Here is a 27,471-nt window from a genome sequence, read left to right as displayed (position 1 = left end):
GTTCTGGGTCTTAGGACCCTTTTATACTCCCAAAATACTGAGTACTACAAACAGGTATGGGTTGTGTTGGTATTTGTTCAATTAAAACTTGGAATATGTAAAATACCTACATATTAAAACTGAGAATGTAAATAATATATTTAAAAATAAGCCAGTTAATATTAGCATGAATATTTTACTATTTATCTTTTATAAAACCAAAAAAAGAAGAGTTGGGCTCACTTTACTTGTTTGCAAAAGTAGAAGACTGACTCTTCTCACTCTTACATAGTCTTCAACCCCAGTGGCCATCTGTGACTACAAGAGAGCCTTGAGGCTGGGTGGTGATACACATTTCCCACCTTAGATTTCTGATGACCATGTGGCTGCTTCAGTTTTGGTTTCTTTACTTCAGCTACCTTTTAACACTATCGTATTCTAAACCACTGCTGGTTTGGATTTGGTGCTTGCCATAGCCATGCCTGGTCCTCATGGATAGACATGGATAATACCCATGGTTGAGTGTGGTTGAGAGGAGTCAAGGGTTTGTCTAATACCTGGCAGCCAAATGTACCTGCAATGATAACTAAATTTCATCTCAGTGAGATTAGATAAAGCACATGAATCCACGGCTAAGTCATGCCTTTTGGATCCCACACTCTGGTAAACAAAAGAGTTCTGTTGTTCCTCTGTTTATAAAAAGACTTCTACCAAATCCCTGCTTCGCCTTGTGAGTCACTGAAAGAAATCTAATTCTAGTTTCCCTTCACGAGCCAGTGGTTCCACCTCTCCATCTTCCCTGACAAAAGAGCTCCTGGACATGGATACCCAGAGGAACCTGTTTACTCACTATTCCTGCCTGATTTTCTTTAATTCTAACAAATAACACAGATATGCATGCCCATATCCATTCCCTCTCTATAAACCACTTGAGACATATAACATCCTCTTACATGTCAAATTTTTAAGATATTAAAAATTGGGGCGCCTGGGTGGCTTTGTCAGTTACGTGTCTAACTCTTTATTTCGTCTCAAGTTGTGATCTCAGGGTTGTGAGATTAAGCCCTACATCAGGCTCTCTGCTCAGAGGGGTAGTCTGCTTGTGACTGAGATTCTCTCTCTGACCCTCTGCCCCACCACCACACACACATTCTCTCTAAAATAAAACTTTTAAAAATAATAAAATATTAAAAATAACTCCAATAAACAGGTTTCTTATCAAATGTTTAGTCCTAAAAAAAGAAAAAAGTAGAGGGACTCAATTCATGGGTAATTTGTTCACCTAGATACAAAAGAAAAGAGGAGAGCTTTGTCGTAAATCTGCACGAGTACAATTTTGTTGACTTGTTGTAGTCCCAGGTGGTAAGCAAATACTTTACCCATGAACAGTCTCTTTTATTAGTCTTGTTCCTTAACTCAAATACATCCCACATCCACTCAAGTCACTGAACTGACAGAAGCATTACAATGTAACAATTAAGCCAGCTGTGGAGGCAGGCTCCCTCCTGTTTAAATCTCTGTTCTCCCACTTAGTAGCTTGGTGACATTTTTTTTTTAATTTTATTTTTTCAGTGTTCCAAGATTCATTGTTTATGCACCACACCCAGTGCTCCATGCAATACATGCCCTCCTTAATATCTACCACCAGGCTCACCCATCCCAACCCCTTCCAAAACCCTTAGTTTGTTTCTCAGAGTCCACAGTCTCTCATGCTTTGTCTCCCCCTCCGATTTCCCCCAATTCACTTTTCCTTTCCTTCTAATGTCCTCCATGTTGACATTTTTGACATATTCTTACCCCTCCCTCTCTCTGGTGACTATTTTCCTCATCTGTAACATGGGGATAATAGCAGCTACCTCACCAACTGATAAACTCATTGCTGAGTGCCCTAAAGTGATTATTAACATTGAGAAAATACTATACCATCTTACTTAGTTCACATAACACAGCCAAAAAAGCTAGCTGGGCTACTACTGAGTATACAGTAATACAGAATACCAGAGCCACACCAGAAAGCACAAAAAGTTGATTTATTATTTCTGACAATTGCATAGTAACCTTTAATTTATTCCTAGCATCACAAATCTAAAAGACACCTTTGCTCCTATATTAAAAACATATATTCTGAAAATTAACTAGGTAGTTTTTAAACATTTAATGATTTATAGAATATCTTAAAAATCTTTGCCAAGCTAGAGATTAGCTTTACCTTTATAAATCTCCATGTAAAATGAACAAATCAAGGCAATCAAATTTTATTTTGTTCTACATTTTTAAATACCACCCATTGTTTCCTTTGAAAGATTTTCATCCATTCATTCAAAAATATTTTGAGGCTCAACTGCCCATTTAAGACAGAATGAGAGAATTTTAGAAGATCTGAACTAAGCACTGTTTCGACTAAACTGAAGCAAGAATTCTATCAGGGTCCTTGTGGGCCTCCCAGTCATGCCATTCCGCAGATATGGAACCTCATCTTTGTTGGTCATCACACCTGCTATATCTAAATGTGCCCACTTAGGATGAGTCACAAATTCTTTCAGGAATGCTGCAGCTGTACATGCTCCTGCAGACCTAAAGAGAAAAACAAAAATCATTTTTTAACCCCATGTAAATGTGCACTGAACATTTCCATTAAGACTTTCTATTCTCACTAAGTAGCTTCTATGACCAGAGAGCAAAAGTCAAGTTTATGAGATTAAGAGCATAACCCAAAACCACTTTCAGAATATTTATTTTCAGATATAGCTTTAAGCAATAAAGGATAAATTGTAGATTCCTCTTTCCCATGGTAATGAATTCACCTATTTTTCATTTCTTTCCCTTATGATTTGTTTAAAATGACTTTTAGCTGTAAAAACCCACAAAATTTCAAGCACCAGATGGAAAATACCTTGAAAATTAAAGACATTTGAAATTAGTGCTTATGAGCACTGTATCAAAAGGAAATTCGCTACATTTTCTGTGAAAGGGCATAAAATTTAAAGTGGTCATTTTGGTACCCAGTGATTGTAAAAATGTACTTTTATAGCTCCTTTTACATACCTATATTTTCCAATGTTATTAACATCAGCAAGTTGGCAATCTACAACTTGTCTTGTATAATGTTCAAACAGAGGCATCCTCCAGACACGGTCCCCTGTTTCAATACTGGCCTAAAGAAGAAATAGGTACAATAGCTGGAGACTGCAAGAAGTAAGCTCTGGTTAAATTCATAGCACTAAAGTATTCAATGCTGGAAAGCAAGAACTGTTCTGACCTCTAAAACAGGAAACTATGCAACCGGGTCCAGAAACATTTCAGTTAATCAAAAGATTTACTAAAGAATTATAAACGAAACCAGGAATGTTATAAAACACCCCACAAATCTGTAGGGCATTTGCCAAAATCATCAATTCTTACGGATGTCAATTTACAGTAAGATGGTATTCAGCAGTACATCAACTTTATGGGATTGATTATGGGGAAACAGCCTTTGTGATACTTGCCAGCTCAGAGTGCTAAGGAATACATGTCTGAAACTGCATCACTGAAGACCAGAGCCCAAGATAAGGTGACCTTATGTACTCGCATAATCATACACACACTCATTCACATTAATCAGTTACTGAATCTCAATAGAGCACCACCAGGTGTTGGGGCTATACAGAAATTTAATATCTGAGCCATCAGAAGGCCCAGAGGCTGGTAAGGGAAACAGATACACAGACTGTTTTAATATACTGGTGGTCAGAGAGAAGACCCAAAAGTGAAAAGTCAGGAAGCCGCAACAGAAGCCGTTATTTGGAGACATGAGTCAACAGCAGCTGGATCAGCCCCAATGTTGAAAGCAGCTGCCTCTGGGAAGATAAGACTGTAGACTGTTGTAGACTGCTGACTGGTACTTAAATGTTCGTGCACACAGAACTTTGATTTAAAAAAAAAAAAAAAGCTTAAATTTTAAAAAATCAGCGCTGTAGGTGCTTAATAAAGAGGGACACTGAATGCACGACAGGCCAGAGGAGAGTCCCCTGCCTAGCCTGCACAGAGACAACTGAGCTGAATGTCACAAGGGTTAGGCAGGAAGGGTAAATTTAGGAGCATAAACTAACATCAAAGATGTATTCAAGGACATTCTGGATTTGTCTCTTACTGGCAGGTAGTAAGCTCCTGGAGGTACCAGAGGGAGCTGTCTCATTACCAGGCAGATACACAGGGTCTGGAGCTTAGGAGAGAGATGGGAGCAAGCAGCAGAGAGGTGCTAGCTAGCTAAAGCCACTAGGCTTCCCCATGAAGAAGGTGGTGGTGGGGAGGCAGGGAGAAGAGAATGTGGTCTAGGGCTGAACACCCACCAAACGGGAAGATGAAGGAAAAAACTGGCAGAGGAAACTAAAAGAGAAATCAGTGAAGAAGCAAACCAGAGAGATGATCACAGCAGACTGGGGTGTCACCAAGAGACTGGAGTTGCAGGCTGCCTCCAGCCAGGCTAAGTAAGGCTGAGTGGGGTAGGCTGGGGAAAGCCGCAGGCAGTGGGTAAAGGAACCAGAGAGGGGGTGATAGGAGCTTACTGTTTGGAAGAGGTAGGCTAGCTATGAACAGTGTGCAGAAGGAACAGAGCGTCCTTATCACCGCCCACAAATGGATCAGGACAAGCCCTACTTATTCACAATAAGCATTCACTAAAGGTCATCCCTTCCTTGACAAAGCTGTTCTCATAACGTTTTCTACCGCAGGGAGTCTGCACGATGGCCATGGTTCTGTGAGTCACCTTCTCATCATTCTGAGGCCACAGGAGGAGAGGAGAAATCTGGTATCATAACTATCATTTTGGAACATTTATAGAGAACCCATTCAGAGTGTACTGTATTTTCAATTCAAAGGCAAATCTATGACATAAAAATCACTTTAACACAGGGGTAATAAAACAGTAAAAATTATTATTCTACTACAACAATTCAATCATATGTCATTTTAGTCTCTACCTATTATTCCTACCTCAAATAGTTTGTTCCACAGCCAGGACGAATTGGTAAAGACCCCAGTGGCACCAGACCCCAAGGCTATGTCCATGGCACCTGCAAGACACAAGGCTTCAGGTCAGCGTTCAGTCTCTCCAGGCATGATGGGTTTCTCTGCCGCTGAAACCAAAACTTCACCCTATAATTTGATTTTAGTACCTGCTTCACTTTCAAAACTAGAGAAGCTTCAGAAATCTTTACTGTATTTACTATCTTCCTACTTTCTCAATTAGAATTCAACTTCAGTTATTAAGGAAAATGTAAAAAAGGAAACAATACCAGTAACCTCATCCTCAGCATAACCATTACATGTTTTAATATTTCCTTCCAGATTTTTTCTGAACTTTTAAAAAACATAATTAAGACCATACTGTTCATGTCCAAGTATGTGTTCTTCCTCTTATGCTTCCTCTTTTAGAAACAAACGTTACAAAGTAGTTTTAATGATCTTAAAAGTGCATCGGGTAGAGGTTATCAAAAATCACTTCCTATGGGACATTTAGGCATCTCTAATTCCTCAATATTTTTAATGACATCTGTAAGTATCTGCTATTAAGATTCTCTGCCCCTTTTTCTTTTTTTGGGAAAAAAGTATTTTTATTTTATCGTAACGTATTTGTTTCATCTGCATTTCCTCCTCCAACAAAGGTGCCTCCGTTGGTTGACTTCTCTTTTTACATTTATGTATGTTTTTTAAAGATTTTATTTATTTATTTGCGAGTAAGAGAGCATGAGAGAGAGCACAAGCAGCGGGGAGGGGCAAAGGGAGGAGACTCCCCACTGAGCAAGGAGCCTAATGCAGGACTCAATCCCCAGGACCCTGGGATCATGACCTGAGCTGAAGGCAGTTGCTTAGCCAACCAAGCCACCCAGGCGCCCCTATATTAATACACCTTTAAAAATCAAGTTAAAAATCCGGACTTCCAGGTTCTTTGCAGGCACACATTCCTGAATGTCAACCACAATTAGGTGCTGCAACTCAGCGCCTCCTCTAGTTCTGGTACCAGCTCTCAACAGTTTCCTTTGTTACTCCGCTGGCCCTGTGCAAGCTCTGGGGCAGGCATCATGTTTGATTCCTAAGTATGTGCTGAGGGCCTAGCACACTGGAGCTCAGTATTTATGCAAAAGGAAAAGCAAAGCCCACTATCATTCAGTAATAGGACACTCCTGGAACATCAGAGGAGACACCACAGAAGATGAGGGAAACTTTATAGTTTTCACAAGTCATGTAGTCATGGCCAGGTTGCCTTTTTTTTTTTTTTTTTAAGATTTTATTTATTTGACAGAGAGAGAGTGAGAGAGGGAACACAAGCACGGGGAGCTGAAGCAGGAGAAGTAGGGTCCCCACGAGCAAGGAGTCCAACGCAGGGCCTGATCCCAGGACCCCAGGATCACAACCTGAGCCGAAGGCAGACACCCAACAACTGAGCCACCCAGGCACCCCTCCAGCTTGCTCCTTAATCCTTAAGTATAGCTTTGCATGGTGGCTTCTCATGCACTGCTTATTAGCATCTCCCCCAACAAAAATGGATAGTTGAAAATACAATTATATACACCGTTTTGTAGACTTTTTTTTTTTTAACAATAAAGAAAACTTCCCATATCCTCCCATTTCTTTGCAGTTGGCATCACTGGTTGTAGGACACCCAGTGAGTGATCCCCTAGACTTGCATGTCTGTGGGTAAATATTTGCACACATCTCTGACTTAAGGAATACAGCAGAGAGCCATCATTACATTTTGTTTATCTTGGTTAACCCCACCAGCCACACACACACCACAATTACACAGACTCTCCAGGGAAGGGAGCAGCACGTAAGAAATCCATTCTTGTGTGTCACAAGGGCACTGAACTGTATATTTTCTCCAAAAGTCACAAGAAAATTACATTAATAGTTGGTTAATCATAAGGGATGTCAAACTGTTGATCATTTATTTTTTTTTAAGATTTTATTTATTTATTTGAGAGAGAGTGAGTGAGAGAGAGCATGAGAGAGGAGGAGGTCAGAGGGAGAAGCGGACTCCCCAAGGAGCTAGGAGCCTGATGAGGGACTCGATCCTGGAAATCCGGGATCATGACCTGAGCCGAAGGCAGCTGCTCAACCTACTGAGCCACGCAGGCACCCCAGAGATTTTTATTTATTTATTTATTTGACAGAGATCACAAGTAGGCAGAGAGGTAGGCAGAGAGAGAGAGAGAGAGAGAGGGAAGCAGGCTCCCTGCTGAGCAGAGAGCCCAATGCGGGACTCATCCCAGGACCCTGAGATCATGACCTGAGCTAAAGGCCAAGGCTTAACCCACTGAGCCACCCAGGCATCCCCCGTTGATCATTTAAAACAAAAAGTAGTGACCCATTTGTAAAACCCTGTGATTCTGCATGACATTTGGGCAGCTCCGTCTGTCTGGTCATTTGTTCCTTAAGGTTTTGTTACTCTCTACCTCCCAATTCTCTCTCAAGCCTATCCACGTCTCCCTACTGCTAGTGCTACCATCATCATCCACAAACTGGACTGCAGTAATAATGGTCTTAAAAACCAACAACAACATAAACTTCTGGAAATTTCCAAATACACACGAAGGAAACAGTATAATAAATGCAGATACCTATTAATCAGCATCAGCAATTACCAACTCCTGAGCAAACCTGTTCCCTCTACACCCGCTGCCTGACAGATTATTTTGGAGCCATCTGCACATACTGTAACATTTGTCTGTAACATACACTCATGCATCTACATACACACTCACGCATCTACAAGAGTCAACAAGCACACTGCTCACTGCCTAGCTGGCCTGCCAGACCCCTCAGGCCCTTCTCCAGGGCATTCTGCATACTGCCAGCACCAGCCCTTTCACGGCGCAAACATGATCTTACTGTCCCCATAGCTTCCTGCTGCACTTAAGCTCAGGACAAACCCCAGAAACACGTCAAGGCCAAGCTGGGGTCTGGTGCCTCCTAATGCTGGCCTCGTGCACCCACCCCAGTCACACCGTGCTCTTCCCAGTCCCGTTTGCCGTTACCCTCACACACCCAAAGTGAAGGGCGCCCTCCTCTGAGATGCTCTTCCTTCCCTCCTCCACCCAGCGATGCTTCCTCTTTCAGATCCCAGCTCAAGCAGCAGTTCTCAGCAAGATGCCCCATCTTCAAGTAAGAATGTGATGTCCTCTACTAAAGCAGTAGATGTAAATATTTGATATGATCCCAACTGAGATCAAGGCTCTAAAGCTGATTTCATTGCATTCTTTAGAAAATCCTCTATTTTCTACATACAGTGACAGAACTGCTACCATCACCAATTTCAGAATTGCCAATAGCAGGGACCTACTTTCCATATTCTTTTCCAAGGCCCATATGGAGCCAAAGGTGCTAACTGATCAAGTTACCAGAATTGTTATAGTCCCACAGAAGAATCAAAGCTCCAAGGAAGGTGATGATGTCACCACTCTTTTGATCCTAAATCACAACCATGCATGAGGAAAATGAAAACAGGCAGCACTACTGAATGGCCATGTACGGTCTGGTACAGGCCTGCCTTTTCAAGGACAGTGAACACTGGTTTAATGTCTGCCAGGCCAGGGCCATCACCCTGTATCATCTCATCTCATCTGCACAGAAACTCCTCCTGTCAGTGAGGCATTATTATACCCTTTTTTCCAGATGAGACAACTTTGGTCTTGTCCAAAATCACATGCTATTAAAATGCAAGACCAATTTAAGATCAGGGCCTCCATCTCTAAAGACTGTGTACTTCCTCCCACCAGGAACCTGGGGTTGGAAAGTGTTTCTTATGCTCCCCTTTGATCACAGCAACTAGAACCCAGAAGGGGCTCTGTGAGTGTGTGGGGAACTTCAGCCAGGCCAACACCCAGGCAGTGTAAAGGCTCACCCATCAGCTTGCTCTTAATAACCTGGGGCCAACTTTCCCACCCTCAGACTAGGGAAAAAAAAAAAAGGGAAGGGAAGGGGGCTATGAGTCCTCACTTACAGAAAGGGTATACTACCACCCACCTCACCACTGCCCCGCAAACACCAGCCTCAGCACCCCCAACCTCCAGCTCCCCTTTGCTAAAAAGAACAGGAAGAAGACCACAAAAATACTGTAATGCTGGCTTAAAAAAAAAAAAAGGACTCCTAGTAAATCTATGCACTCTTGTTAGATCCCCATAAAAGGAAAAACGTGAATTGATTTCTGCTATAATAAAGGCTCACACAAGCAGACGACAAACTAAACCCAAAAGATTTTTTTAAAAAATCTGAATTTTAATCTTAAAAGAGGCAGAGACAGAAACAGAATGAACCCTGGAAAGAGAACTGTTAGATAAAAGACTACTACTGTTTGCCACCTGCAGCAAAGCAATGCCTATTGTCATCCCTCGGGGAATGAGTTCAGGACTCACAGACCCAGTGGGCTACTAGCCTTCCTTTAGCCATTGTCTGCCACAAGCAGGGGCTGAGTTAAAGAGACTTCCTAAAAACTCCTCCCAAACTCCACTACTCTGCTAGGGTAACACAGGCATCCTAGGTACAGTGCTGCAAGGGTGGTCAGGTAACTTGCCCATGGCTAAAGGGCTGTAAGAGGCCCAGCAGGAGAGAGCGAGGTGATCTGGACATTACGCCTCGCTACCTCTGTTAAATGAGGACATTCCCACCCCCCACCATGTTTTTTGTTTCTTTATAACAAGTACAAAAAGTTCAGAAAACTCAGCTAACTTCAGATACACTGCGATTAATACAAACAGCTCCTGATTTGGGGATCTCTCACTAATATCTTCAGATCTGTATCAAACAGCACTCATACCACAAAACATCTCAAGTCATTTGCAGAGGGGACTCTGGATGGGCTGATATAACCTGCTTATTATTTTTTTAGAGTTGCAGCCTGGAATGTTTTAAAACAACAAACCTAATGTTTAAAACAGTTGGCAGCTGCAGAACAATTCCCCTGGTGAAAGATATTTGAATGTAGGTGGAACAAGCCAACTTTCAGAAAAATCATGCCTTGAGTTACTGTGCGCACCCTACGCCAATGAATGTGGCTTTTTCAAACAAAGGCAGGAAAAGCACGCGTCTGACCTGTCAGGGTGGCGGCATTTATGATGATCTTTGGGTTAAAGGTGTGTGCATAACAAAGGGCATCAGCCAGAATAAGCCTCCCCTCGGCATCAGTGTTATCAACCTGAGAAGAGAAGGGTCGAAAGAATTAGGGTAAGAAAACACATGTCTACAATATCAACACAAGATACAACATTTCAAGTTAAAAGTGAGGAAAGCTAGTGTGACACTTGCCAGAGTACCAAAAACATACGTATACTTTAGTTAGAATAGGAATTTATTTAATCTGAAGAACAAATATAATATAATAATCCCTGTACACAGAGCTGATGCCCAAATGCTCATGACTTTGGAAGCAGAAATAAATAGAAAATGTCCAGCCCATTGTACCAACAAGTATCCAGCAGAAAAAAGGAAAATTTCAAAATTTTCTGAAGACAAAGAAGCTAAAGAGTTCGGAAGGTTACAGTGAGGTGGCAGTCCAGCTCTCCAGACAGGAGGAACCCTTGCAAGTTCAGCAACTTTGTAAAGTTGTTTAAAGTAGGCTCCACACCCAGCATGCAGCCCAACGTGGGGCTTAAATTCATGACCCTGAGATCAAGACCTGAGCTGAGATCCAGAGTCCCTTCTTTTAAACAGTGGCCAGGCATTAGGGGCAGTGTGTGCACGCATGCAGGTGCCCCAGCAGAAGACCCTGCAGCCACATCCCTAGGGGTGCGGAGTCCATGACTCAGCATGGTGTGCTCCACCTGAACACCAAAAGTGAAGAAGTTAATCATGCATGACACAGGCCTAGCTCTAGAAAACTGCTCACTCTTCCTGCCTGGCCATGCTGTACAAGGCTTGCTGTAGATGTGTGGTGATTTGTGTGCATGGTTTACAGGAGGAACAGTAAGATAGAGAAAATACTTTTAAAATTCCCATGAAGAAATACTTCTGACTTTGTATGAAAAACTCCCTGCAATGAAGATACCACCCTCCCCTAAATGGAGCCCATGCTCCGCTTCCATTCAAGGTGTGCTTATGTGGTGACTGGAGGTTCCTCTAGGATCACCAGAATGGGCAGGGCTATGTCTGGCATTCACGCACCTGTATGGTCTTCCCGTTCTTGGCTTTGACGACATCCCCAGGCTTGTTCGCTCTACCACTGGGCATATTTTCACAAAGAGGGGCCAAACCTATTGGAAAACCATATATGAAAACCATATATGAACATGGAATGTGCTGGGTCCCCGCTCAACACCCAACAGACCCAGGCCACTGGTGCGCCATTAGAAGTATGCCACAGACACCCAAGTGATCAAATGTAGCATCACCGAGGAGCCGACTGACATCGTGTGCGCCAGCCACAGGAAATGCATGTGTTTAACCAAAGAGTCTAACCTGATTCTATCATGAAGAAACAACCAAATAATCCAAATTGTGGACCATCACAAGACAAGCCTGAACTCTTCAAAACTGCCAGTATCATGAAGGAAAAAAAGGGCAGGAAAAACATTCCGGATTAAAAAAAATAGGGACCTGGAACCACATTAAATGTGTGATCCTTAACTGGCTCTAAGGTTTCCAAAATAAAAACGAGTGTGTTTGTGTGTGTGTGTACACAAAATGAACATTTTTGTAGACAACTGGGAAGTCTGAATTAGATGACTGTATCAATCCCTGGGAATGATAATGGTATGGTCATTACACAGGATGCCCTTGTTCTTAGCAGACAGATACATGCTGAAGCATTCGGGAGTGACATGGCATGTTGGCAACTTACTTTTGCAAAACAAGACTAGGATACTGGCAGGGAAGGGGGAGGGTGCATATGAGACAGACCTAACGGACGTGACACCGGGGAAGTCATTAACCAAAGCCTCCCCCCATCCCCACACTCCTCTGAAACATGGCAAACTCCCAGCATTGTGTCTGGCATCTGGAACTCCATGAAGAGCTGCTGCGGACTGAACGCTTTTTCTGTCTCACGCATTTTCTATACATCCTGCCTCATAATCAGCCACAACCCCTATGAGACAATCACTGCATATGCCAGCAGTGTCCTTCCACCCTGACTACTGAGCATTTTTCACTGGAGTAAATCACAGACTTGACATTATGTGCCCCTGCCTGCTAAATGCTTTTTGCAGAAGTACCAAAAAATCAATTCTAGCTACAGCCGGTGACTGCAAAACACATTTAACTCAATCAGTTCAGACAAGATAACACTTAGCTCAACAGCTTCTGCTTGATGAAAACCATTTCTTGGTCTTTTCAGGTTAGAGGAAACCACGTCTGCTGTCTGTTCTGTCATCTGACCGGATTCCAGGGCTCCCCAGGGTACCCCCTTTTGCCCCCTCACCTACGATGTTAATGGGCAGGTTCAGCTTGGCAGCAGACACGATGGCCGAACAGATTGTGGCAGCTCCTCCCATGTCTGCCCTCATGAGGTCCATATTTGCAGAGGCCTTGATGGAGATGCCACCGCTGTGGGAGAAAAGGACAGTGTGCAACATCAGTGGCAACAAAGAGGACCCAAATCACTTCCTTAAGAGCGAATATATAAACAGAGGCACTACCTCCCTCGCAAAGAAAATTCAAATTTCTAAATTGAGAATCCGAATGATTTCAACATTTTAAAAGAGGATATTGCAAACTTTGCAAAAATATAAATGGGTCTCTTAGCTCATTTTATTTCTTTTTGAATGAAATGTTTAAGTCGTGTCACTGGAAATATTACTATCTCATGCGATCTGCGCTGCTCAAATCCCATCTCTGTATTTGCCCATTAACTCCTGACACCCACATAGACTTGTCTTCTCAGCAAATTTTATGAATTGATCAACTTATTGAACCTGAGGGTCACGAACTGTTAGGGAAGAAAAGCCAACAAGCTCAGAAGACTGGAAGGATCCCCTTCAAGCTATGGGACAGAGGAACACCCCTAAGGTGTGCTTCATCCTGCTGATGGCAAAATACAACCTGAATCAGGCAGATGCACAAGGAAGATGCTCACCCAGGGGTGCCCAGGTGGCTCAGTTGGGTTAGACATCTGCCTTCAGCCCAGTCATGATGCCAGGGTCCTGGGATCAAGTCCCCCACCAGGCTCCCTGCTCAGCAGGGAGCCTACTTCTCCCTCTCTCCCCCTGCACCCCCGCTCATGCTCTAACACTCTCTCTTAAATAAATAACTTATTTAAAAATAAGAATGAACAAAAGAAAAAAGATGCTCACCCAAAGCCTTAAAGACTGTGCTCAAATGTGAGAGCTCTGAAGGGTTTCAGTTTTAGCAAAAACCCAAACTATTCCCCCAAACAGGCTTCTTTAACTACCTAGTGACTTCTCTGCTTCCGGTCTATAAGAGTGCAGAAACCACTTGCTTCATGGGCTGGGCTTGGGGCCCGGGCTCCAACTGGTTGGGTTCTGAGACCCGCTGCCGACCTGCCCTTGTGACTCCAGAGTCTACTCCCTGCACAGAGGTCTGCTTTCCTTAGAGATTAAGTCCTAATACTCATTCACCTCAGAAGCACCTGATAATGGGATGGCTGTCAATTACACCTAGAATTAAAGATGATCCACTGGCTCAGAATAAGGAAAGAAACACACTCTTGGTTCAGTAAGTCCACAGAGAACCCCAAGGGGGCGGGGTGGCAGGGAACACACCAGTACATGAGGTCGTTCTGTCTACTCACGCTTACTCTCCATGAGCAGGACTATGGTTCAAAGTAACGACCAATCAGAGAGCAGCAGTTATCGCTGCGCACCTTTCAGATCCCTCTCAAATCCATCGTTTCTTTTCTGTTGCATCCATCCCGGTGAGGCCACCATCATGTCACAGGGGTGTTTGCCATGGCTGCTATAAATCGGGTCTCCCTGTATCAGGCTTATTACCCCCCTCATTTTATTCCTCACACAACTACCTTTTTTACCAAAATAAAAAATACCTACCTCAACGAACATCCTGGTAGCCTTTGTGTGTGTCTGTGTGCGCGCGCATGTGTGTGCATGTAAAAAATCATAAGCTAATTCTAAAACTGGTATGTAAATGCAAAAGATGCAGCTAATATAATTTTGAAAAAGAACAGCAAAGCTGGTGAACCCATATTACTACGTATCAAGACAAAGCTGTACTCATTAGACACTTGGTCACAAGGTCCTGGGGGAAGGACAGAGAGGCCAGAGTTAGGCCCACTGATTATGGCCAACTGATTTAACAATGGTGCAAGGTAGTTCAACAGAGAAAGGATAGTCTTTTAAACAAAGTTTTGCAACAAATACATACCCATATGGAAAGAACAAAAAAACCCACAATGCTTTCGACAGCATGCACAAAAAATCAAAATGGATCATAGCTTTAAATGTTAAAACCATAACACTTAGAGAAGAAACAGGCTTTCCTTAGCTAGAAACCCTTTAGTTACTTTAATTATTCTTAGAGCAAAGTCCAAAATGCAACTGGGCCCAGAACCACCGCTCTGCCCACCTCTCCAGCCACTATGTGCTTCCTTCCCTGCTATACTCTGCTGGACCCACTCTCCCATCTCTCAGGGCCAGGAGTTCCCTCGTCCTTCCCGCCTTGCAGCCTCCACCAAGCTCTTCTCTACCCTATTCCCTGCTGTACTAACTCCTCCCACCAATCCCACTTTTTTTCTTTTTTAAAGATTTTATTTATTTGACACAGAGAGAGAGAGAACACAAGAAGGCAGAGCAACAGGCAGAGGGAGAAGCAGGCTCGACTCCAGGACCCTGGGATCATGACCTGAGCTGAAGGCAGCTGCTTAACCGACTAAGCCACCCAGGCACCCTTACCATTCCCATCTTTAGCTAAACCTATAACTCCCTTAAGGAAGCTTTCTCTAAACCCATAGACTACGTCAGGTTTCCTTGCTAAATTATTCTCATAGCACAAATTCAAGTATGGATTTGTAATAACCATAAATTTCATAATGAGCATTAATGCTGCATCAAGATATTAGCTCCAGACAGTATAAAATATTCACAATTAGCAAGACAATTAAAAACAGCATAACTTTCACTCTAATTTTTATTTGCTGTTGTGCTTTATGACAGACACGTAAGTCTTATGTCTATGATTGCCTATGGATGTAACTTAAAAATCAATATGCATAATGTGAACAATATGAGCTTGAATCTTTTAGTGATGGGCTACAGAATGATTGTTTGGAGACCAATGCTTTGAAAGAGAGAAGGGGGACCTCTGGGTGGAAGACAGAGGAGGCTAACATAAAAGACCCTGTTGGCGGCCAGCTCTGCTCGGGCTGGGTCTCACGGCACCTGTAAGCATTTCTGGGAGGGCTGCACTCATTCACATTTCAGGCAGACCATCTGAATGGGTGCACGAGTGTACTGGAGACACCCAGATTTTATGGATCCATACAAGCATCTTCCAAAGTAGTTTCCATAGACCATGAGTCCCAAGAGAACTAAATTCCCTCCAAAAGGATGCCTAGAAAACACTATATTCTGTGCCCTGAGAAGTCCTGTAGTTAAAAAAACGAAAAAAACCCCACCACCACCACCACCACCAACAAAAAGGCCCCACAACAAATAGCTCAGGTGTTTTATCTACTTTAGTTTTTGCCCAAGTAATCCTTTTTAACCCTCATGCTTAATTAGCGGCCAGTGCCTCCCACGGGAAATAGGGACCTACACCACCTCTCCACCTCAGCTTCTCCTTGTTTGGAATAACCAGTTCCCAATTCTAAAAAATACTTATGGTTCAATAAGATTAATGGGAGCTAGGCTGGTTGGCTAAAGCAAGCAATCCGAAGCAAGCAAAGGGGCAATGCCATGATCCAAACAGCTGTCTCCCATTATCCACATGAAGGAGCTTTAATATCCATATAAGAAAATCAAAGTGTACAGTGGAAAGATCTTAAGTCATTTTAAAGACAGACATGAGTTTGACATCCAACTCTGTGTCTGAGTTATGGGGCTCTGAGCAAATTACTGCACCTCTCCAAGCCATGCTTTCCTTACCTGTGGAAGATCTGCCTAACTCCTAGGAGTAAGATCAAGGATAACACATGTAAGATGCCTAATAGACTCTCTGAGACACAATAAGAATTTTACATGGCAGCTTAATACATTTAAAGTAACATATAAGCCTGGACCAGACACCATGCTTGTGAAGCAAACTTTAAATAAACGATACAAGTACATACAGCGCATTCACCAAATGCAAAGCACAGAGACATGAAGAGGTACCTGTCAAAGGTAATTCCCTTCCCAACGAACACCAGGGGTGCTTCGCTTGCATTGGGGCTGCCCTTGTAGTGAATTTCCAAGAAGACTGGAGGCTCGTCAGATCCTTTGGCCACACTCAGGAATGATCCCATTTCCTGTTCCTCAATCCAAGATTTGGGTCTATAGGGCAGAAAAAGAGAAAAGTCAACATGTTTGGTTATCTCTATTTCAAAATAACTTAGAAATTCTTATGTAAAACTCTTAAAATATATACATGTGTTAATGCTTCAATTATCACATCCTACTTGCTTTCTGTATATTCTTGGGCCACTTGATTCTGAGCCCGTTTCCTCATCTAAAAAACGAAGCTGGGGCACCTGGGTGGCTCAGTCAGTTAAGCCTCTGCCTTCAGCTCAGGTCATGACCCCAGGGTCCTGGGACTGATTGTCTAGCTCCCAGCTCAGCGGGGAGCCTGCTTCTCCCTCTCCCCACTGCTTGTGCTCTCTTGGTATCTCTCTCCCTTGCTCTCTCAAATAAATAAAATCTTAAACAAACAAACAAACAAAAAAACCCAAAAAACGAGGTCAATGATAGATCTGTCAAAAGACAAGCCACCGAATTACCAAGAGAATTCACCTATAACGTACAATACAATGTCAGGTAACAGGACAGAGTCAGTTAAGTACTTATTGCTTGATCTGTTCCCCCTAATCTACTGATCTCTATCTAAAGACTTCATGTAAGATAAAGTTAGCAAAGCTTTGAGACCATAAAGGATGCAGTTTCTGGGTGCAGTGCTTTATTTTTTGTATTTCTAAAAATGATTCAAAAAACCAACCGATAAAAACAAAACAGAAACAAAAACAAAAAAATCCGAAAAAGCTACAGTCCTAGGACTGGACTAAAGCATCACAATTCTTTGCGGTTTCAGAGTTGCAGGAATTTGACCTTTTCAACACTGTCACACTACTTCTCACGGCTTCAACCGCAGTCTGATGTCTGCTTGAAGTGGGAAAACTAGTAATTACTTAACAAACACAGGATCACCGGGGGTGATCCCAATGGGACAGCGTGTAATGCCACCCGGAAAACAGATGCCGTATCAAGGGGTACAAAGGTCTTTGTTTTGAATTCTGGCCACAAGAACTAGGCCAGGAGAGAAATCCTACACTCCCAACAGGCAAAGCAGAAAAACACCACACCAAGGAGTGCTCCTCCTACACTTGCCCATCCATTTGTTACAACTATTAAACATGAAAGGTATAAATATGTATGCTCTTATCCCTGTGTTAAGCCACAAATATTACTTCAGAGGGGGAAGAACATAAAAACAGAAGGGATGACAATGAAAACACCACTTCAAAAGCAGCAAGGCTGTATGTGGGTATTTTAACCACAAACTCCCAGTACTTGACATACTTTATGAAAGCCCTGGTCTTCTGGAACTCCCATCTGTACTTCTCTGACTTAGAGCCACCTACACTAGAGCAGGTTTGGTGCAGCTTTCTCTGTTTAATGCCTGCCTGACCTGCCTGACCTGCCTGACCTGCCTGATCCCTGCCTGAACCTTCCCTTGGCTGGCTCACAAGCCCTGGCAGTTTCCCAAGGGGCCACCGCACACGAGCTTCTGCATCTGAAATGCCCCGTCCGACTCTCTCTCCATCTACTAACTTCTGTGCAATCTTCCAGACTCTGCTTGGGCCCCATTTTCGTTGGCAAGCCTTTCTGGCTCTCCCAGAACCCTCCTAGACTAGGATCCTCTGCGTACCCCTTTTCCCTGCCTATTCCTGCCTTTAAGTTCCTCCTTTCTTTGAGGGCAAAGACCACCACCCCCAACCTTTATATGCCAAACTCCCAGGCACACACAGAAAGCGCCCTCACGGGTGTGTAACCACACAGTCACTGTTTGCTAACATAAAACAGCTCTGGTGTCTCCTCAAATAAAACAAGAACAGTCTTTGCCAAGACACCTTTATAGAGACTAAAGCTTACCACAGGTTAAATATGTGCCAGCCATTCCAAAAATGTCATCAAGCTCCAAGTCCTTTGTTTTCTATAGATTACACATTTTTACTCACTCTGTCTAGACAACAGGCATTTTCCTGAGAAGTGTGAACTGTGGTCACAATTAAGCACTGAAGAAGCCTTTTAAATGCAAGCTCCCTTGAGATACAACATTGCTTTGTGAATTGTATTTCAAGAAAGCTGTTACACACACACACACACAAACACACACACACACACACACACACACACACACAGTATGTACTGTGAAGTCAAGGTGCTCGTTCAAAGGCATGAGAAGAACCTCAAATTGAGCCCTTATCCTAGCTTGTCTGTGGCTGCCAGTGGGTCATCTTATCTCCCTGGTCTTGAGTCACTCCTCTGAATATTGAGGGTGCTGGACTTTTAGGAACGCCAACATTCCTGCCTGGAACACCCTGAGTCTATGACAGGACCCTGCATTACCTGATGTGCACCTCTGTTTTACTACTAGCACTTCTGAGATTCTTCTCAATAATTTCGGCAAATTTAGTTGGCGTCATCTCATTAGCTGGAGTCTCCATCAAGTGGCGTGCCAAGTTCTGCCCAGAAGCAAAGAGGACACCCTTCTGCCAGGCCTCCTGGTCCCCACTGGTGGAAGCAAGCACAAGATCACTGTCAGACAACCTCTCAAGATACTGTGTTGCAGCTAGGAGGGCTCTTACCCTACAAAAACAAAAGGGGAAGACCCCAAGTGCAAAATGGACACACGGGACCTGGATCTTTCTCTGCTCTGACCCAGGGTAACAGGTCCCAAGAGCTTGAAAACACGGCCCTGGCTGAGCCAAGTTAGAGGAGGGAAGCATTTCACATTTCATGTGCATGAAAAAGGGTAGACTGATGGGTCTCCAAAGTCCTAACTCTAACACACAAACCAATGGAGGAGGTTTCCATCTTTCCAACAGCCCACTGTGTCCTCCTTCACTGCAGCAGGGATGAGGCAGCCCCTAGTGCTTGTATGGAGCAAGCACACTCAACAGTCCCGAAGTGAAAGTGAAGGCCTTTCTGCCTTCTTTTTGCCCAGGTCAGGGCTCTGAACACAAGTGCACCAAAGGGCAAGGACCAGCTTGCAAAGAAAAGATACAGGCATGCGTGTCATGATCTCGGCTCTTCTTAGGCACAACAGGAATTAATTTGCCATGTGTTGCACACTTGACAGTGTCTTTCAATCATAAAAGCCCTATGACATTGGCATTACAGCTCTACTGAACAAATGAAGAAAGTGAAACAGAGATTTTGGTCATTTCGCTGAGGTTACCCAGCTAGCAAGTAGGAGAGCCAGGATTCAAAGCCAGGCTGAATGGTAGCAGAGCTCTCATTTCAAACCACTCCCTCACAGCTGCCAAACCCCAAGCTATATCAAGACCCCACTGTCCTCACAGCACCATCTCCTGAAGGTCCCACCTCTTTGTCTATCCCTGGCGGCAGAGGCTTTATCTCCTAGAACCCAGGACAGATAGGGCTGCAATGTAGTAGGTACTCAGTAAGGCTGCTGAAAAATGACTCTCCCCACAAGACCATGAGGGCAAGGACCCTAAGAGCCCTCTGTCTGTGTATCCTGGCATTTGACACAGTGCCAGCAGATGCTGGCTAAATGGAAATTATTCATAACGACACTTGCTGGGACCTGTCACCTCATTCCTCCCTCTTCAGAGAGCCGACTTGGTTTGGCTTCCCAGTAACCAGCAAGCATGGAAGGGCCTAGGAAGCCATGGGTTGAAACCCGCACCTGGCAAAAGCCAGGAGCAGAGCATAGGCACAGTCACCACGCTTGTAAAACGGCTGAGGTGATGGGGGCAGTCCCAGACAAGCTGTGTGATGTGCCCACAGTGAGAAGCAGGCAGCTCCTAACCAAATGCCCCACTATCTGAATGTCAGGAAATGCAAGCATGATCTTGGTTTTGTTCCAGCACCTTCCATGGAGCTTCGGAGATACGACAACCTTCTTCTTCTGCTTTAGGTCATCATACTCGTAGAGACCAAGCACCGCTCCTTCCGCAGCCGCCTGGGCATCTCCACAGGGATCCACCTCCACAGAAGAGATTTCCAGGTCTTGAACCTGCCTGCACCCCGCTTCAGAAGGACAGAGAAAAACCAGAAAAAATGGAGTCAGTCAGAGGCAACCCAATAATGGAAGGCCGAGGCATGGTTGTGGGCTGAGAAAATAAGAGATCTGGGGTTCCAATCCCACTGGCACTTGACCTCTCTGAGCGTCCTTCTGTGAAGTGAGCCTGGCCCGGCCCCTCGTAGAACGGGCCCTCAGAAGCAGCTGCTCTTACTGTACAACTTCTGAAACACCAGAATTTCCTGGCAAAGCTTTCCAGTCACCAAGAGTGGGCCAGATTAAAAATGGGAAAGGAATGATGACATTGAAATTATATCCACAGAACTGAGTAAAGTCCATTAGTAACAAAGCATTTTATGAAGATCAGGTCAGCAAAAAAAAGTCCTAAATAAAAGTTATGAACGAATCACTCAACATGAACTTTGAAAGCAGATTTAACAAGGAGAGATGCTATCCACAGGGCCAAAGATCAATCAAGCTAATGATCACTGTCTCAGCAATGTCTCTCAAAGCATCTCTGAGCAGTCTCTGTGGTAAAGGCCTCATTCTGCTGCTCAGCCCCTAAGTGACTCAGTGGCATCTACCTCAACGTGTAAACCATGCACGTGGCAAACTGGGACAGACACCTACCTCCGGTAACGAATAAGAAACAAGCACCCTACACTTTGCGCCCATTTCCTTTAATTGTAGGTAAGAGGATTCCACATCATTTAAGCCAAGCAACACCAGGTTTGTATTACAAAAGGGAAAAAAATCCACCATAACTTTCTGGTAGAAGAGAGCTCTGAGGTCTATAATGCAGGAGGCAATAAGTAAATGGTTGCAAAACCTCCAAACACAAGCTACGGAAATATCAAAACTAAAATTTCAAAAGCTAGCCTTCTGTATCTACGTAAGGCCAGGCATACACGTAAAGGAAACTGAGCATTTGCTCTGGTGAGTGTTTTCTCTGAATGTGGTGGAAGGTGGTGACGGATATAAGCACCAAGCGAGCGGAAAGAGACCATCTTAAAGAGGACATCCTCAAGCCTCTCCATCAACCTTGAACTTCGAAAGTGCAATCACCTGCAACAGCGACTCTGATGTTTTCTTTGCCTTCATGCCAGTTTTCCTGGTCATCGACTCCAGCTGCCTTTCTGCCGAGGCCGACCACCACCACGCTGGGGAAGTCCTGTTCAGCACATGCACAAGATCAACCCCTTCATGTCTTTACAACATCCATTTCCAGCGGGGAAGGGTCTGGGAGCTCCCACACAATTACCTTCACCTCCTCATAGGAACCTCCCCATGAAATTTGGTTATTCTGTTCTATTTTACCCTGTATTCTTGGTAAAACTGTACCATTTGCGTGTTTAGATATTTATTTATTTATTTGACAGAGATCACACGTAGGCAGAGAGGCAGGCAGAGAGAGGGGAAAGCAGGCTCCCCGCTGAGCAGACAGCCCAATGCGGGGCTCGATCCCAGGACCCTGAGATCATGACCTGAGCCAAAGGCAGAGGCTTTAACCCACTGAGCCACCCAGGTGCCCCCCATTTGTGTGTTTAAAAGGTAGAGTAAGGATAATCTTGCAAATAATTCTATGTAAGCCTATGCCACAACTACGGAAACTGAACAGAGAAAGCCCACAGACTGCAATGCAATGCTTCTTAACAGCCAACTGTCTGTTCACAATCTTAAGTAATATTTGTGGCTTAACACAGGGATAAAAGCATACACACAATCAGATACAAAATTTTCTGAATGACTGTGCAATCACAGTACTTGGCACTCAGGAGGGGCTCACCAAGGCTCTGCCAAATAAAAATTTATCTTCATCTCATACCTCATGCAGACCATAAAAGGTTCGGGTTTTGCCTGCTTTCAGAGGAGGTCCAGATCTAAAACGAGAGGAAATTTTTGTTTTAAAAACTAGTTGTCTCTGCTCCTTTGGAAAGTGACATATATATACCTTTCACGTTATTACAATACTCTGCTGCTTCTGTGAATTTGCTGCATTTCTGTTTTTATCAAAATACAAATTTTTCAGATGCAGCATTTCTAATTCTAGCTCAAAAATCATTTAGGAAACTTCCACATGGGATTTAGTACATACTTCTTTGAAAACAACTACAGAAAGCAATGCCTTGGGTGGATAATGTGTGGCCACAGAGAGGGGGACAGAGCACTGGATGAAGGCTAGCCCGGAATCTCCCATCTTTCGTAACAGCCAAGCTGACAGCAGTGTTCAGCAGGCAGGCTCTTGGGGTGCGTGGGGGGTTCTGTAGAGATGGGATAATGGGCAATTTCCAAACAAAGCAGGTGGCAAAGAATAATTACAGACAGAAGACTGGATGCCCTGATGCCACAGCTGACAATTATCTCTAGGAAGGCCAGGCTGTACTGTCCTCTAACAGTGGATTTTGGATTAATGAATTAATGACCGTCTACTGGTGAAGGACTGGGAATTGAGAAGGAATGCAAATTCTATCACTCCGGTATTAGACAATTACTGTACTTATCAGACTGTAATCCAACAGGTTATCTATAATCCAAATAACATATACTTGCAGTGGCTTTATGCTGACACTTCCCTTTCTGCCAAATGTGGCCAACAGCTCAGAAGGTGCTGGAAACTCCAATTTTTCTGTACTTCCTCTAAACTATAGCTAATCTGAGTACTCTCAGTGGCAGGCCCCACCCAAATTCACTGAATTAGAATCTGTAGTCTAACTATACCCTCAAGGGATTCACTTGGAGACTCTGAAACTCAAGGCACACCAAGAATGGAGCTGTACCATCAACTGTTTTGAACTAGTCCAGGGACTAGGATGAGTGTGGAATGAGGAAATCTGGTACTTTCCACATCTTTCTGGGTCAGTCTCTCACAATCTGTTTCTGATTTGAAGTGGCCTGACTTCCCAGAATTGCAGACTCACCCCTACTGAAAGGCAAAGTACCAAAGTGCATTCCAGGGGCAAATACTTTCACTTCCACTGAGAAGATAATGGCCAACTGACTTCCGCTCATTTTTACGTACTAACAATAAAGCATTAAAAAAAAATTCTCTTTCGATTTCGGGGCATGTTAAAAACAGGAGCCCATAGGTGACTACTTACATGTTCAAAATTTCTCTCAACTTTCCAGACACCAATTTATCGAAATTCTCTCCTGCACTCGTAAACTGTGGCACATCATCTTCTTTGTCTTTACTATAGATTCCTAAAACAAGACCCTGAGAAAGAATAAGCAAGAAAAAATAAGTATAATTAGAGATCACCAGGAGACTCAAGAGTTCCCCACCTTCCAGAAGCAGCAAATAATTCCACCCAAACTGTGTTCCCCTTAAGGACAAAGCCAAAAAAGAAGCAGGTGCTGGGCAGTCAGCTACACTTACATCTTGCCTAAATGTTCCTGCCAAAGCAAGACTCCCAAGTAGTGGGGCACCTGGGTGGCTCAGTGGGTTAAGCCTCTGCGTTCGGCTTGGGTCATGATCTCGGGGTCCTGGGATCGAGCCCCGCGTCAGGCTCTCTGCTCGGCGGGGAGCCTGCTTCCTCCCCCCTCTCTCTCTGTGCCTGCCTCTCTGCGTACTTGTGACCTCTGTCTGTCAAATAAATGAATAAAATCTAAAAAAAAAAAAAAAAGACTCCCAAGCAGTACCTGTCCTGAGTCTTCAAGGTGCCTCCCAAGAAAGGGCTTTCACAGCTTAAAGGGTTTCCTTTACTTCCAAACAAAGAAGGGCAGAAAGGTGTTTTGTTTAAGAAAACAAGTCTGTTTTTAACCAAGTTAGACCACAAGGGGATTCAGAACATGCCACCCCAAAATATGCCACTTCTTACCTAAAAGCAGGTGAAAAAATTTCCTGTAAGAAACGTGCTCTCCCTGTACTAAGAAGAGAACATTCTTATCCCCAGAGACTGGGAGTCAGCACCAAAATGGACCCACACAAACAAACCTACTAAAATAATCCTTATCTTCCATTAATCTACCCTCTCCATACTTCACAGTCACTGTCACAAAATTTCCTGCCCCAGCCCAAGCCCCCCTCTGTCTCATCACATCCCAACAATTGCTCATTCTCTGTTTAAAAAGGTATTCACACACTCAGGCCTCGAGGCTTATGGGTCTTCATTCTCCTTTCGAAGATTCCCATGTCCATGTAAAAATATCAAACAAATTTTGTACACTTTTCCCTGTTAACCTGTCATACATCCCTTTAATTCCCAGGTCCAGCCACAGAAGCCTGCTGAGTAGAAGGAAGTTTTCCCTTCCCTACAATCTCCAAATGCAGATCTCAGGTGTTCTGGGATGCCACCACAGTAAAGCCAATGGCTGCACTTGCCAATACAAATATGTACTCTGGCCAATTCCTAGGCTGAAAGAAGGATGCATCTTCACAGAGAGGCAGCAGGGGCAGGAGTAGAGCCCTGTGCCCAGCATTTAGCAGCTTATCCTGTCACGCCTCAAACAACTGAAAGAAGGAAGTCAACCTGGGAATCACTATTTGTCTTTGCACGGCAATTTTTAACTTTAAAATGTTTTCTGCCTTACAGCAACTCTGTGAGGTGGAAAGAACACGTACTCTTCTTCCCACAGACCGAGAGAGAGAAGAAACCTGGTCTGATCTATTAGCCCATGTGCACCAGAACTGAGCAAGGATCTTGATTCCTTCTCTGACAATCCCACCACCTTTCCACAAAATCACACTGGTACTTGGAGCAAACAGTGTTCTTTCTCTTCTTCATCAAAAAGATAACTCTTCTTTGGTGTAAATTTTCCAGATTCTAATTTTCCTAAGATTGCCCATTGCCCGGAATTCGGTGGAACCAAGTGGGGAACTAAGGACACAGGACCCAGCGGTCACCTGGAAAGGATGTTGCACAGTATTGGAAAGAACACAGGACAAGGCATCTGGTCCCCCCTGCCACCTGCGATACTGCTGGAGGCCTGAGCTCAGTCCCTATCTAGAATATTCCTCGCCAGACAGAGCCATTTTCTTCTGGTCCTTAAGCGTGATTCCCAAGCTTGTGGCTTCTCCCACAGAACCATTCACCTTCCCAGATCCTCCACATCCCAATAGGGACCTTCATAATTTTTTTTTAGTTCAATTAGATGCAAAACGCTTTTCTCCTGCAAGACTCTCTCCTTCCAATCTCACAAAGATATGGGTCCCCGTGCAAAGCCCTTTTCCCTAGAGAGACGCTATTTTTCCTCTAGAAACTCGGGCAATTAATTTAGTCCCGGAGGAGCTGTTGTCCTGGCCTTCCACTTCAGGGGAGATGGGGCGGGGGGAGTGGAGCCCGAGACCGGCCGCCTCTGGGACCTTAGAGGACGCTGCACCTCACCAAACGCGGGCTCTGTCCTAGCTACGGCGGCAACACCACCGACAATGTCCTTTCCTGGGGCACAGCGCGGGCTAAACAAAACAAGGACTCAGGACACGGCACAGATTGCGAGCTCAGGACACGGCACAGAGTGCGAGCTCAGGACACGGTGGCCGCAGGTATCACTCTCTCTCGGCCGGAGTTCGGAACCTAGCACTCTCCGCGCCCCCCCCCCACCCCACCAAGCAAAGGATGGAAGAATGGACACCCTCGGCAAACAGCTTGGGGGATGGGCAGCCCAACGCCACCTGCCCGGGCCAAAGCCCAGCTTGGCAATGCCAGGGAACTTCTGAGCCGGGTTTCCGAACTTGGCGCAGAAGCCAGACACCGCGGTCTCGACCACCCCTCGAAGCCCCGGTCGCCCGGAGCGGGACTCCCGTGACGGCCTCTCACCTTCGTCATGTCTGCGGCGGCGAGACCCCGTGCCCACAAATGCTTCACGCCCAGACGTCGGAGGACGACTCGCCCGGCAGCCGGAAGGGGCAGCAAGAACATCTTCCCAGCTCAGCCCCTGCGCCGCCCTCCAGCGAGCACGTGGTGATTTGGAGGGGACGGGCGCCGGTCTGGGGGTGGGGCTTTCGGGGACAGCGTGCGCGCGCCCGGTGGGGTGGAGGCAAGGAGCCAGGGAGAGGCCGGCAGGCGTCAGGGACGTGGCTGGAGGCCACGAGGGGCGTGGCTTTTGGGTACGGTCTGGCTTGCACGCGGACGAGCTTGGGCTGGACCGAGCGGAGGGCGCCTGGGGGCGGGGCAGATGTCCGGGGGCGGTGCGGGAAGGCGCGCGCCCGCATACTGGGCGGTGCTGGGATGGACGCGCGGACCTGGCGCAGGCTCAGGGGCGTGCCAGCCTGCCGGTCCTGGTGCCGGCCGGAGCTAAGAGGCGGGCGGAGTCTCGATTACGCCGTAGGGCGAGGGGCGGGAATGGAGGTGGGGCTCCGGGAAACCCGGGAGAGGTAGGAGACGTGGGGTTTTACTGTAGAGGTCTAACCAGGTATTAAAGGCTCTCCTATCGAGTTTTTTTTATTCGTATCCTTCTTTGGAAATATTTTGAACTTGCATGTCGTCCGGGGGTGTTATAATGTAAGACACCCTAAGTATTGCTTTGGAAAATAGGATCCTTGTGAATAGTGCTCAATGTTTTAACACAAGTTTCCTTTTTTAAAAAAAGGTCTTAAATTTTTTATTGCAAAAAAATTACATGGTTGGGGGCACCTGGGTGGCTCAGTCGGTTAAGTGTCCTACTCTGGATTGCGGCTCTAGTCTTGATCTTGGGTCAAGAGGTCAGCCTCACCTTGTCTCTGCTTTCAGCCCAGTCTGCTTGTCCTCCCTCCCTTTCTGCCCTTCCCTTAGCTCCTGCTAGTGCATTCTCGCTCGCTCGCTCTCTCTCTAAAAGTGAATAAATAAAATCTTTTTTTTTTTAAGTACATGGTTGAATGCAACGCTGAGAACATTGGTAAGCACACAGAGGAAGGCATTAGGGAAGCTATCCTTAATATTACACCAGTGTCTGATCCTAATTTTAGCTGGATCTTTGATTTTAGTTTAGGGCACAGGGAGGTGGTGGGGATACACCAACTGCACAGTGTGCTTCAAGGACCACAGCATTTACATCTTCATATACTTAATGGGGTAAGGGAGAAATAAATGTCACAGCCTCCCAATAACTCTTGTCCTTACCAAACAGTATTATTGACCACTTTGGGGTGTAAGATTGATCAAACCTTAAGGTTACAAAGTGTTCCCTAAGTTCTTTGTTAGAAACTATGGATTTAAATGTCCATGGCCT

The 27,471-nt window shown here is 44.8% G+C and overlaps 1 protein-coding gene across 1 annotated transcript; it reads right to left on the bottom strand.

Annotated features, from left to right (window-relative positions):
* Positions 1-1,992: 1,992 nt before the first annotated feature.
* On the bottom strand, positions 1,993-26,274 carry LAP3 (leucine aminopeptidase 3). Its single transcript, XM_080796132.1, has 13 exons — positions 26,082-26,274; positions 23,424-23,539; positions 22,151-22,205; positions 21,391-21,496; positions 20,174-20,333; positions 18,687-18,851; positions 16,239-16,397; positions 12,374-12,498; positions 11,119-11,207; positions 10,051-10,153; positions 4,954-5,033; positions 3,025-3,134; positions 1,993-2,553 (listed from the first exon to the last, which is right to left on the bottom strand). Exons 1-13 carry the CDS (start codon positions 26,181-26,183, stop codon positions 2,364-2,366), a joined length of 1,560 nt encoding a protein of 519 aa, XP_080652258.1. The 5' UTR covers positions 26,184-26,274; the 3' UTR covers positions 1,993-2,363.
* Between the last annotated feature and the right edge of the window lie 1,197 nt (positions 26,275-27,471).

The sequence above is a fragment of the Martes martes genome (genome assembly GCF_963455335.1).
Source record: "Martes martes genome assembly, chromosome: 2".
Lineage (NCBI taxonomy): Eukaryota > Metazoa > Chordata > Mammalia > Carnivora > Mustelidae > Martes > Martes martes.
This window is presented reverse-complemented; position numbering and strand designations above follow the sequence as displayed.